This window comes from Canis aureus, chromosome 5 (genome assembly GCF_053574225.1).
Source record: "Canis aureus isolate CA01 chromosome 5, VMU_Caureus_v.1.0, whole genome shotgun sequence".
In the NCBI taxonomy this organism is placed as follows: Eukaryota; Metazoa; Chordata; class Mammalia; order Carnivora; family Canidae; genus Canis; species Canis aureus.
In genome coordinates, this window is record NC_135615.1 from 28810273 (window position 1) to 28823822 (window position 13550).

At 47.5% G+C, this 13550-nt stretch overlaps 1 protein-coding gene across 2 annotated transcripts in view; it reads right to left on the minus strand.

The window, feature by feature from the left end:
- Positions 1 to 9831: 9831 nt before the first annotated feature.
- Positions 9832 to 13550, minus strand: part of TAF3 (TATA-box binding protein associated factor 3) — a 180923-nt gene continuing 177204 nt past the window's right edge. For both annotated transcript variants that reach the window (XM_077897273.1, XM_077897274.1), the window contains exons 6-7: positions 12790 to 12896; positions 9832 to 11799 (exon numbers count right to left, since the gene is read on the minus strand). In XM_077897273.1, coding sequence (XP_077753399.1) covers positions 11685 to 11799; positions 12790 to 12896 — 222 coding nt within the window. In that variant the 3' untranslated portion in view covers positions 9832 to 11684. The remainder of the gene's footprint in view (positions 11800 to 12789; positions 12897 to 13550) is intronic.

Below are 13550 nucleotides of genomic sequence, written 5' to 3' on the forward strand. Positions count from 1 at the left end.
GCACGTCATCCTCTAAGGTAGGTTTGTCCCTTCTCTATAGGTTTGTCCCTTCTCTACAGGTGCCAGCCGCCTGGCCTGACCCCAGCTCTCATCGCCTCCAGGAGGACGCTTTTCTCTGGTGCGAACTTTGACGGCGGGAGTGTCAAGAAAGACAAGCAGATAGATCATGACAGAAGCGATCAATACTCAATACTCGGGGAAATGCAGGACCTGTCGCTGTGTGAGCCCGGAGGACGGGATGCCAGGGGCGTCTCCAGAGGCTTCCTTACCAAACTGCCCGCGCTCCTTCTGGATCTCAGGGGGCAGGGGGGGATGCTCGGGAGATGGTGGAGCAGGGCAGGGGGCAAGGGGCATTCCAGAGGGGAACAGACAAGGGTCGAGGACGGGGTACAGGGAGGTCAAGGAGCCCTGGGAAATGTCACCTGCCCTGAATGGAGAGAAGTGACAGGGGTCGGCACACGTGACCACGAGAGCCTTGAAGGTCAAGCCAGCCGGCTTTATGTGGTGGGCGCTGGGCCCGGGGAGGGGAGTCTCTAAGCTGAGACGCAGAGTGATGCGGAGTTAAGTGGTAGATTCTAGAAGCCCTTCTGGTGAGCAGCTTCCTTCCTAGACATCGCTGTACAAGGTGAGTGGCCCGTAACATTGGGTTTTTTGCTTCTCAAGATGCTGGGGCAAAATCAACGTGCACCGAGGCCTGCGCTTCTCCGGGCGCTTTCCCAATATTGCTGCGCGGGGACCTCCGTGCCCCAGGGCCGTGCAGGTGTCCCCAGAAGAGCAGCCCGGGGTAGGGGGGCCCTGACGCAGCCAAGGCTGGAGGGGAGAGAAGTGCCACCACCTGGAGAGCGGGCCGGAGGAGCGCGCTGGGGGATATATGGCAGGTATCTACAAACCCTCACGCTAATTGATGGGCTCCCCATATATCATCCCAGATAAAGGGCCCCGTGCAGTAAATGCTGATGTTTAGAACATCCTGATAGGGCTTTGTTAACAAGAAGATAACAGAAGAGCAAGATATGTTTGTTTAGCTGCCTATAGATAAACCCAATAGGTCTTTGTTAACTTTTCATGACGGATGGCAACTACTAACCATGATAAATAATCCAGGAGCGGGCAACTTTCTTCAAAGTGCTGGGATCAGCCCAGATTTTTAGGCCTTTGGAGGGAGGAGGGAGCACTCTGCGCGCGAGGACACCCGGGTCGTTGCGCTACTGGGCTTGACGTCTGCAAAATGATTTTAAGGAAGCCTGGAACCAGGCCGCCCCGCGACGCGTGTTCGGGCCTCCGGAAACCTGGCAAGTTGAGGAGCAGGATTTCTTGGACGAGCCTGCACAGCCGGGCAGAGCCCTGAGAGATCCGCGGAGATATGCTTCTAGCAGCGACGAACAGGTGAGAATAGGCTTTTCAATACTTGGAACACGGTGGCCAGAGACGCTCCTCCCGGCCACTCGTTGCAAGTCTTATCCCAAGTGGATGGCAGCATCAGAATTTCTTTCGGGGCATCTAGGAGGCTCAGGGGTTGACCTGACCTTCGGCCCAGGGCGTGACCCCGAGGTCCTGGGATCGAGTCCTGCACCAGGCTCCCGCAGGGAGCCTGCTTCTCTCCCTGCCTGTGTCTCTGCCTCTCTCTGTATCTCTCAGGAATAAATAAAATATTAAAAAAAAATTCTAGGGCAGCCCGAGTGGCTCAGCAGTTTAGCGTGATCCAGCCCAGGACAGGAGATCGAGTCTCGGGATCGAGTCCCACGTCGGGCTCCCTGCCTGGAGCCTGCTTCTCCGTCTGCCTGTCTCTCTCTCTCTCTCTCTCTCTCTCTCATTAATAAATAAATTTTAAAAAAATCTTAAAAAAAAATTCTAAGAGCCATGGGGGTAAGTTTTGTCACTGTGTTTAAATAAGTCTTGCCCACTGACGGTCAGCATGGTGTTAACCAGACGGAGCCACAAGTAACACTTTGCCCAGAACTCACCCAAAACAAAAGCCTCAAAGTACACCCAAGGCAGCCGTTTCATGCATCCAGTTACAAAAGACCAAACTTTTGGGCCGTTGAAGAAAATCATCATCCCACTGTTACCGTAAATGCAATATTTTAAAAGAAGGCCATCATCTTTTTTTTTTTTTTTTTTTTTTTTTTTACTGAAAACATCATTTGAATTTTATCTTTGCTAAAATGCTGGGGAGGAGGGGTGGAGCCTGAGCTGACCGCATCATCTCCCCCAACCTGCAGACTAATCAAGTTTGATGGCCGTGGTGATGCTGGGTCTCGGAAGTGAACCAGACTTGCCACCAGCACGTGGAGGTCCTGGGTGAGACGCTGTTTCCATTAATAAAGGAGGATATTAACAGGAATTCATTCTTAGGAAATTAGGGAACAAAATAAGCCAAAGCCACAGGTGAGCCGGGCGGGGAAGTTCTGGGCAAGCTTCCCTCCCCCTGCGGCTGATTCTCTTTTTGTTGGGTTGTAACTAAGAAGGAGCTGTTGTCACTCTGTTCCCGTCCTGGTCCCAAGAGAAGAGTCCGGCTGGGGTCCCCCTCTGGGGCAGCACGGGCCTGAAAGCAAGAGATTCGCTTCCCCAGACTCCCTGGAGCCGCAGGTTCACATCCCGGGGGCTGCGCTCAGCCCTTCCTCCTCCCTAGGCAATAAATAGCATGGAAAGCAGGTCATCTGTGCGGCCAACTTCCAGGAAAGACCTTGAAGGCAGAGCCGGGGTGGACCTTGGCCATGACGCGGTGCTCCCCGTTTCCCGTGAGGCCTTCCTGCGGGGCGCCGGGGTGCCACACTGCCCCCGGGGGATGCTGCAGCTGGGGTTTTCTGATGGAAGTCGGCTGACGCCCGCGCATGGGCTTGGGGGAGCCCTGGGCTCTATCAGAGGAGGGGAAGAGGGGCAGGGCAGGGAGTTCGGGATGCTCACTCCCAGGTTCGCTCTCTGGCCGCATTTCCAGGGCGCCTCAACACCTTAGCACCGCATTTGTATTCCTGGTGAGTGGGTTGGCTCAGGTACAATGTGGTTAACGTTTTCTTTTTTGGCTCAAAGAGCTCGTGCCCTTGCCTGAGTCTAAACAATCAAGTGGCTGAAACTCTAGCACACTTTTTCGACCTGTGCTGCTTCTTCACAAAAGGGCTGCTGTTCCCACCTGTCTTTGCACACACAGTGTACCCGGTTTTCGGCCATGACTCCACTTAATATGAAAGACCAGCTTTTCTTGTGGGGGAGAAAAGAAATCAGGTCATGCCAGCCAAGCCCGGTGACAGGCCTGTTGGCGGGTCCAGGTTTGTTTGTTTTAAGGATGTGGGCTGTCATCAGGCCTGAGCAGGGACTGCATGAGCCAGTTCACCCGGACCTTTCCTTACTGTTGCTCCAAACCTTCTATTTCTTTTCTAATCTTTGAGCACAAAAGCAACATGATTTTTTTTTTAAGATTTTATTTATTTATTCATGAGAGACACAGAGAGAGGCAGAGACACAGGCAGAGGGAGAAGCAGTCTCCATGCAGGGAGCCCGATGTGGGACTCCGCCCCAGGGCCCTGGGATCACGCCCTGAGCTGAAGGCGGACACCCAACCACTGAGCCACCCAGGTGCTCCAACGTAATTTTTTTTAAAGGGAGAGAGAGAGAGAGAGAGAGAGAGAGCAAACATGAATGGGAGAAGGGGCAGAAGGAGAAGCAGACTCCCCGCTGAGCAGAGAGCCTGAAGCAGGACTCGATCCCAGGACCCTGAGATCATGACCTGATCCAAAGGCAGATGCTTCACTGACTGAGTCACCCAGGTGCCCCCGGAAAGCAACATGATTAACAGGAGCTTGCAAATGCTTGTTTTGTTCCCAAGTGCATGACTCCCGTTAAAATCGGTAGCTGCTTAGTGTGACTTTTGTGTCACACTAAATTGGAAACTTTCAAAATTATGTACAAATGTATGTATGAAGTGTTGTGAGGTGTAGGAATGACACTGTGTGGCTTTATATAGACGTCCTTCAGAGGAATCTGTGTCCACAAGCTTTGATACATGTCTCAGAGACAAAGTGTGCGACTGTCTGACATCAACACAAACCAGTCGCTTGGGAAAGGAGGTGAATAACCAACCTCTTCTGGCAGAAATACCATCTATCTTTCGAATCTGGTCAGGATTTCTGCTGCATTAAATTGCTGTATTGTCCGTGACTACAAACTGAAACGTGGGCCAGCTTTGTTTGGTGGTCTGGTAATCTGAAGCCCTCACATAGGGCCGGGTATTTTGTAATCAATAAGTGGGACTTCCCTCTTGTTTTTCGTGATTTGAAACAAAGCTCAGTGACCATGATCTGTACATTAAAAAGGTCCGAAAAAATACCTAGCCTTCCAAGAAATGAAATAGGCCATTTAAAAAAAAAAAAAGATTTTATTTATTTATTTATTCACAAGAGACAGAGAGAGAGAGGCAGAGACACAGGCAGAGGGAGAAGCAGGCTCCCTGTGGGGAGCCCGATGCAGAACTTGATCCCAGGACCCCGGGATCACGCCCTGGGCCCAAGGCAGATGCTCAACCACGAGCCACCCGGGCATCCCAGAAATGAAGTGGACCTTGAAACACTATTACCTACATGCTTTGAACCTCATGGAAGCCGCGAGGGTGTCCCTAGATTGAATGAATGGCTAGGAACAAGCACATCTTGTGTTCACATTAATGGTTCAGTCGATGCAACACAAAATTTTCCCTCAAGTCTGCTACAAACCCCTGACAACTGGTATTTTGTATGTAGGTTCAGATTCCTGGATACACAAAGTACGTACTTAGTGAAGAATTGTTGGTAAGTTGAAACCAAAGTCTTCAACTTGCCTTTTTCCATTTTATGGACAATAAGGAATATAAATGTTGCTTTCTCCAGCCTTCTGTAATTAAAGACACTGTCTGTGCAGGAGATGATAGTCCACACACTCGCTCCACCTGCCCGGCCGCGGCCATTCTGCGTGCTGGAGAAACTGTCCTTCTGCTCTTCTTTTTGAAATTTGCCCTTGCGAGAGGTGAACAGCTTCTGTGCCTACCTTTGTATCCTAATTTGATTTCGCTTTTTGCTGTTGTTGTTTTTAACTTGGAGCTTATTCTTTGATATTTTCTTTTTTTCTTTTTTTGCTATTTTCAAACACACCCACACTGTAGAAGGGTCGGGGGTAAGTGGTTTCCAATTGGGTTCCATTACACAACACACACACCCCTTCCCCATGGATTTCACATCATGACAGGCATTGGCTACGTTTCTCGTGTCACTGCCTCTTACACAGAACTTCTAACGTTTGACACCTCAGGCAGAGAATGGCAGAGCTACAAGGGTATACGGACCTCGCGTGGCATCTTTGTCTCATGATCAAAGTTCTGAGAACGGCACAGAGTTAGGAAGCGTGGCTATGGCGTTGCTGCCTCTCCTGCAGCGTCCTGGCGCACGTGGAGGCTTGGAGCTTTGGTGCGGTGGCAAGAAGGGTCTATGTGTGTGCATGTTCTAGAGGTGCGGCAGCTCCTGGCCACCTGTGGTTATTTATACTTCAAGGAGTTAAAATGCAACAAAAGTTGGGTTTCTTAGTTGTAGTGGCCACATGTTGAGTGTCAAAGGCCACGTGGCCTCGGCTGCCGTCTTGGATGGTGCAGGGATGATAGAGGATTTCCATCATTGTGGAAAATCCTGCTCAGCAGCCGTGGCCCCGACGTGGAGCACAGCAGCTAAGGGACTCGGGTCGGCGTGCACTGAGCAGGGTCCCTGACGCGGAGAGGGTGCTCCCTAACTCAGCGTGTCGTGCAGCTGGACCACGCTGCCGAGGCTGGAGAAAGCTCTCTTCCTTTTGAGTGTGAGTTGGGTACGCTTACCTGATACACTTACTGCACTAAAGCCTGAGGTTGTCCAGAAACCGCGCAGCCACAGGCGGCTGAATGTAAGGGAGGAACGTGCTGTGTCCTCCGTGATTTCCTGCTCCGTTTCGTTCCCCGAGATTGTTGAGCCGCGTGACTTAGAGACACCATGGCCGCGTCAGCTGCGTCGCACGACATACTGACATTGGTCTTACAGTCCTGCTAATGGGTGCACTTGGGTCTGCGACCGGGGCCTAGGCCTCTGTTTACTGTCCAGGCACCACATCAAGTGGCACTTGCCCATTCTGGAGAAAAGGGGCGCTGGGAGGAAGCCTCTCTCTCCCAGTGATCATCTATGTCCAATAATCAAATGATTTTGGGTGCCTGCGTGGCTCAGTTAAGCATCTGCCTTCGGCTCAGGTCATGATCTCAGGTCCTGGGATCAAGTCCCACGTCAGGGCTCTCTGCTCAGTGGAGAGTCTGCTTCTCCCTCTCCCGCTGACCCTTGCTTGTGCTCTGTCACATAAACGAATAAAGTCTTCAAAAAAAAATTGCCTAGTTACTGCCTTGTCCAACTTTTCAAGCCTTGATTATATTAAGATCACTCTTTTGTGGGGGTGTTGAAACCCATAATCTTAGGCTCGTAGAACATCCAGAATTCGTAGGGCACCGAAAAATTACTGAAAGAGCAAGATAATACATATTAATGGAGTAAGCTAAAAAATAAAGCCACAATAGACACTATAGCTGTCATTTATTGAGCTTTTAACGTGCAAAGTGGTATACGATTTCGTTAAATGTCATGACTGTCCAAAGCAGGTGTTCTTACTCCTCCTTTACAGAGGAGGGGATGGAGACTTAGAGATGGGACTTGTTCAAGTTTATTCAGCAGCTGAGCAACAGAGCCAGGATTTGAATCTGTACTCTTGGCTGCTATCATCCTAGAGTCAGTTAAAAATCTAAATGCAATCTGAAAAGATGTGCGAAGCAGAGCATCAATTTAATGTGTGAAGCTCGCCAAAAACAGCCTACGCACCTTGGTGGGTCCAGACTCGGTTGAGGGCGTGCAGGAGGGTCATCTTACTGTGAACTTTCGGCGGGGATCCATTCTGAGGTGCAGAACATGTTGCCAACGCGACTGCCGGTGACAGCTCTCTACAGCCCCGGGGACGCGTCTCATTTCACCTTTGTACTCCCATGGCACATCACGTGCCTGCCTAGAGAGATGACGGGCGAAGATTTTTTTTTTTTTTTTTGAGACGTGTGAGGATTATGGCTCAGTCTAAGACATCCTGGGCCTGTTATTTATTATTTGTTTTTGCGCATGTTGCAAATAGCTATGTCAAAACTAACAGAGGACAGGAAAGGTGGGGAACTGGTTATTTAGAAGTCCACTTACAGAGAATTCACTTTCTAAAAGCTAGCAAATGAAGCTTAACCCACATTCCAAGCAGTATAGGAGAAATAATCAGAATATATAACCTGATAATATTTTCGGACTGTTTGAACTCCCTCTGGTAAGAACCTTGAGCTAACTAGAAGCAGCACAAACGTTTTCTTCAGAGCATCTAACTTGGCTAGAGTTGGCTCATTAAGGGACAGGACAATGAATTTCTGCCTATGATAATCCCATTTTAAATGTTCCGTTAGTCAAAACTAAGACCAAACTCAAAACCCCGACAAAACTTCAGAAGGTTACCAGGAAGCCGACTGGGTTTCCAGGATACAGTAGGAAATTATGGTTTAGGACAAAGTACCGAGAAGATGCTGCTTCTGTTCTGAAAGCCTCACACAGTCACATCTCGTGGAGGGTATAGTGTGTTCATAGGATGTCAGCTCGGCTGTCGTTCCTACCATGACGTGACCACTTGCTAAGCTTTGAAATCTTTTGTTGTAAACACAAACATTTCCACATGTAAAGCTATATTAACATCAAAACTGCCTGTGGTCTCGGGTAGATAAAGGTTATGATAGAGAAATGGCACCAAGGGCAGCAAGGAAGGTTCTCAGGACTTGATGACATACATTTCCGTACCTACTATATCGTGGCAGCAGCCTGGAGAGAACGAGAAAGGACGCGCACACCTCGCAAGCCAGAGCCCGGGAAACACCCAGCTCAGTTCTAAGCCTGCATTTGCTGATCTGGCTTGAAAGGTGCCCAGCAAATGTTCAATCAATAGATGCAAGTGTTTGCAACTGTTCTAGAAAAGAAACTAACGACCAGGTTGTCCAGGATGAAAAGGCAGTTAACTGCAGTCGTTCTGGTAACGGACACCTCAAGCAAACGTTCAAACGACGGGAAGCATGAACTGCTCCGCTGTCCATCTAAGGATCTAATTTCCAGCCTCATCCTTTGGCCTGCACGTGTGGATTAATGGTGACTTTATACTTTTTCGCTACGACTAATGCGAGATTCTCAAAGAAATCCTTCCCTCGTGGAATGGCTGATACGGCTGCGGAGAGACCTCATTCAGAACAGTTTATCTGTCTCGCTCTTCAGTCAGGGGAACTCATCTACTTTTAGACTTAAACCTTCTAAAGAAAACTGCTGTGATCTAGAGACATTGGCCACTGGGCTGTTTGTATTGAAAACTTAGCCAGCACGCCTTTCGTGGACTTCGTTCATTAGCATTCTTACTGGCGACGTTTCCATATCTCAGTGTTCAGTTTAGACTTTAATTTGGTTAGTAGGCCTTTGTTTAACCATCCTATTGAAAAGGGAACAAAGCCAGTTTAGGTGACACAGTGGAGAGAGGCACTATATTTTATCTCTGAGAAGGAGCCCGACAAAGCCGGAATGCTCTGATACCCTCTGATTTTCTTCGGGACGTTTGGAACCATAAACCAGCTGGAGGATAAAGATCCTCACTGTACTTTGCTGCAGACATGCTCAGAAGAGAGACCCGGTTGGCCACGCACAGAAAGCCCGCTTTGCTGGCCTCGTAGGGCTGTGCGTGCAGATGATCCCATCAGAAGTTTGTTTTCCGGGCGTGGGAGTGTTGCTCTCCTTTTAAAACACTGCTTCCTCCGATGAAATCACTAGCCAGGGTGCTGTGTGTGCGTGTGTCCTCCTGCTGCCCACTTCACAGAGTGTGGTCTGCCCAGAGCAGGTGACAGTGGCGATTCGGATGGGGACAGCCAGGTCGGTGGACACCGCTGCCAAGGCCAGGTCCTGTCTGTCCCTTGGTGTCCAGGGCTGGGCCCGGGCCCCCCTCACGTCGCTGCCGCTCGCTCTGATGTTTCCTCCGTCAAAAGTCAAAACCCACTTTCTTCTTAGGGGTTCTTGAGTCCCCTAAAGCCTTGCTCTGGATTACATCATCTTTCCCCTCCCATCTGGGACGGGCCTCCCCTTGGCTGACTTTGTTGACTGCATGAAGCAAAGCGAATCGTGTCCGCTCTTTCTACACTCTTTTTCTAAGTTACAGACCTGTTGTTCTCCACGCGACTTTATGGAGAACGGCTCTGGCCAACTTGCTCACTTTGCTCTGTGACACAGGTGTTGTATCTTCTGGTCCATGTTTCTTTGTGCAGTTTCTCGAGCTTCCTTTGGCTGGTGCAAGGACAGCCGTCGGGCAGAGAGGCTGACACCGCCAGGCCGGTGCATGCAGGCCGCTGAGCGGTCGGAAGAGGGTAGCCGCTTTGGGTCTCCAGTGACCTGGACTGGATTCACCTCACTGACCTAGAGGTGAAAGGCTCTGTATTCCATTACTAATCCCTTGAGCTATCCAGCCCCCTGAAAATGATTCTTTGGTTTTATTATTGCAAAGGCCATTTATAAAATCATGAACTGGATTTAGGAAAGCAACCATGAAATAGCAAGGGACAACAACTGATTGAAATTCCTTCAATGTATTATGGGCTGAAGTCTCTCGACAGTAGGACTGGGGGAAAGTCATATAGAGGCACCTCCATTCTTATTTCAGAAGTGTGACCGGCTCACTTAAACGTGGCAACTTTAGATCCACTGACCATGCCTCAAGGAACTAAATCCTGAATAAAGAAAATGGAAAAGCAAACTATGAAATAGCCAATAATCTTTATTTTGTACTTCCCCACCCCCATCCCTCTCCAAAAAGCACTAATGGGTATATCTGTGCATGTGAAAATACTGTATAAAGTATTTAGGATGATCTCAAATTAATAAAACAAACAAAAAAAACCCCCACACATAGCTCGACATAGATGTTTCGTTTCTTTGTAGGGATAGAAACATTTTGGCTTCTAGAACAAGGAGGGCAGTGAAATACTGCACCCTTAAAAGGTCGGCTCCATTTCCACTGATTTGCAATTTAACATTCATGGCAGAAAACCTCATTTCTCTGACCACATAATAAGTCTTAAAATATGACTAATTCACACACTAATATCAATTTACTTGGCGTTAAAAAAATTCACAATTTCTATTAATATATTTGTTTTAGGTTCAAAGCCCATATTGTAGCATTCAAGATATCCATTACACTGGCCCAAATTGGGATTATTTCAAAATCAAGTAAAAGTCCATATTTATTCCAAAGTTGCTAAAATATGCTAATAAAGTTAAATTTGATGTTTTACATTAAAAATAAAATATTTGGTTTATCTCTCAGACATCTATAACATATAATAAATAGTGGGCAGTATAGTAATATAATAAAGTTTTGTGATACCCTGAAATTTGATGAGTTTTCTTTAAAAAAAAATCATAATATACTTCATTTCAGCCTTTTAAACCACAATCTCAATGAACAGATTTGCAGAAATAAAACAATATAAACACAAAATGCTACAGTCTATGTTTTTTCGTTTCCTGTTTTTTGTAGTTTTTTTTTTTTTTTTTTTAACTTTGGGGAATCTACATGTCCGTTTCATAAAAGTAAGTCAAAGAAACTTGGAGATAACAAAACAATTTCAAATCATAAAGAATGGATTTAAATTGCCTTGTTTTCCTTCCAACTGCTAGGGCCCTCCTCCCCACAGCGACCAGGGCACCGGGCGGGTTCAGCTCAAGGTAGATTACTTGGAACTATGGCTCTGTTTCTAGCCTTCTTCGCTTATGTACAGCAGTAATTACAGACATGGCTGAAATCACCGTGGATTTCAGAGAAAGCCAGAATTAAACACGATAAAAATTTAAAAAATAACTACTTCATAAATATTTATTATTTACATTAGGGGGGAGATCTGCTAGTCGGGGGAGTTTTTGTACAAGTCGATGAAATGTAGAAGCAAGTGAGAACGCCAGCAGTTTAGAGAAGGGCATGGGGACGATGGCCACGAACGTAGAAAACACGTGCGAGTCAACAAAAATAATCTGCGCAAAAAGCAAACAGGACATGATAGAAACCTTTTTCTTAAAAAATAGAAGGTATTTCACAAAGGCCTGAACATTTTACATGTTAGTACTAAAAATGGGGGGCGGGGGCAGGGAAGCTTCATATATTTTCATCACAAAAATATTTACCGGCACTCCAAGTGGAGTGTTCTCTTCTGTCGTTATGATTATCTTACTAGAGAGGGGAAGAGGTGGCAAACTGTACAGACTATTGACATCCAGGAGTTACAGTAGAGGCAGCTGACACATATCTTCTCATCTAATACCTTAACGAAAAGGCCCTGGAGAGAATAAAGAAAATCAGAAGGGAAGATTACGGTCTTTTTATTAATAATACTTGTCACTGGTAATAGAAAAGTGGGGCGTGGCGGTCCTGGGCCACGCCTCGACTCGAGTCTCTCTGCAGTCACACTGCCGGGTGGTCCCGGGGCACAATCCAGGGTGGCCGCTGCGTTCTTGTCCCCGGTCACCAGAGGTTCGCTCTCTGCAGGGATCCGGGCGGTGGACAGGCCGCCAGACCTGCACCAACTCCCCTCTGAGGCCACGCCGCAGGACGTGTCAGTGGGCCCGGTGCTTTCGCTTTTTGTGCTTTTTGTCCTTCTTCTTGTTGGCACACTTGGGGCAGAACCACTGCATCTCTTCTGGTGGTGCAGCCATTATTCCGACACACGGCCTACACAGGTAGGGAACAAACAAGATTTTGGATGAAGAAGCTTTATTTATGGACATATTCCTTCCCTGTGTGTATAATTTTAAATAATTAGATCATCTTTAGGTCTGGAGCATGTCTAGCAGGGTCCAGGCTGAACAGCTCCGACTTGGGAGGTGTGGTGGCTGGGCAGGGGGGTGACTGTGCCTGGGTGGCCCTTCCTGCCACCATGCTGCAGGAATTAGCTATCATTCCCCTTTTTAGACAGAAGCAGGCTGGTTCTTCTTTTATCTTATAGGTACATCCTATATCATGTGGCTGAGTGGATTTCTATCTTTTTATATCTTATTTTTAAACTGTAAAATGAGGAGATTATTCACATACATTCTGGCAGCTTTTGCTTAGTTTGGGGGCGCTGTTGGAGAGGTCGGACAGGCAGACAAGCCATGTCTTCCTGCACCTTGTGACTTGCTTACCAAGGGCATCCCTCAAGGCTACTGTCAAGTGCTGAGGCTTATAGAATATTACTGGGAAAAAAGGAAAGGGAAACCCCTTATCTCCTTTTTTTTTTTCCTTTAAAGATTTTATTCATTTGAGAGAGAATGAGAGAGAGCACAAATGGAGGTAAGGCAGAGGGAAAAGCAGATTCCCCACTGAGCAGGGAGCTGGATGAGACTCAATCCCAGGACCCGGAGATTGTGACCTGAGCCCAAGGCAGATGCTCAACTGACTGAGCCACCCAGGTGCCCTTCCATTTTTTTTTTTTTTTTTTTTAATAAGAAGGATATATAGGCTAGGCAAAATATTTGGAATTTAGGTTGAAGAACAACACTTCAAAGATTGTCGATTTTTACAATTAATAGTAATTACATGTTATTCTTACTGTGATTTTGCTCCCTGCACTGCCCTAGGATGGTAGTGGAACGGAGAGAGTGTCCAGGATGGATCGTGGTCACCGCTGTGCCCTGAGGAGCCCCCCCTTGCAGCCAGCCTGGCCCGGCCCACAGCACTCACCAGTGATACCAGTCGTCACAGTCGTCACAGCCGATCATGGGACTCCCGTCGTCGGGCTTGTTGCATCCAGGACAGATCCAGATCTGATTCCCCCATTCATCTCGGATCTGAGGATTTTTAAATGGGAGGATGGGAAAAGGGGGACAAAGACAGACGGAATGTGAAAAAAGAACCAAAAAGAGAGCAGGGTAAGAATGATTAGCGCTTTATCCTGTGAGCCTCATAAACAAGCAAGCGGTTTAACAATTCACTGAAGCCATGATCGCGATCATCCCTACCCCGGGATCACATGAAGAAGAGAGAGCTACTACGTACTCAGTGAGAAGACACTTCTAATGAGTATTTTATACTCTCTTTTGTAAGTCATAAAAACAAAGCATTTTATCACCAGTTCTATGCACTGTATGACCTGTAGCCACTTTGATCTAAAAGCTACCACAGACATGTAAGTCGGTGCTAATCACGGTCATCGTGGCAGTGACGGTGGATATTTCTGAAAGCTACGAACCTCGATCGTATGCAGCTTTCTCAGTCACATTCACGGGCATGGAATTAATACATGCAGCCCAATGTGCGTGTATCACCTTATTACTTATTAGCCAAGCCCTTCTCCTGAACTAGCTGATAAGATCAAGGATATAAAAGAGCTGTTACTAAGTAACTTTCCATTCCCTTTATGACATTTTCAGTAAAGCACAATCAACTAAAGGGCAAATAGAATAAGGGGCGCAGGAGGCCAACGAGGTACACATTTTAACATC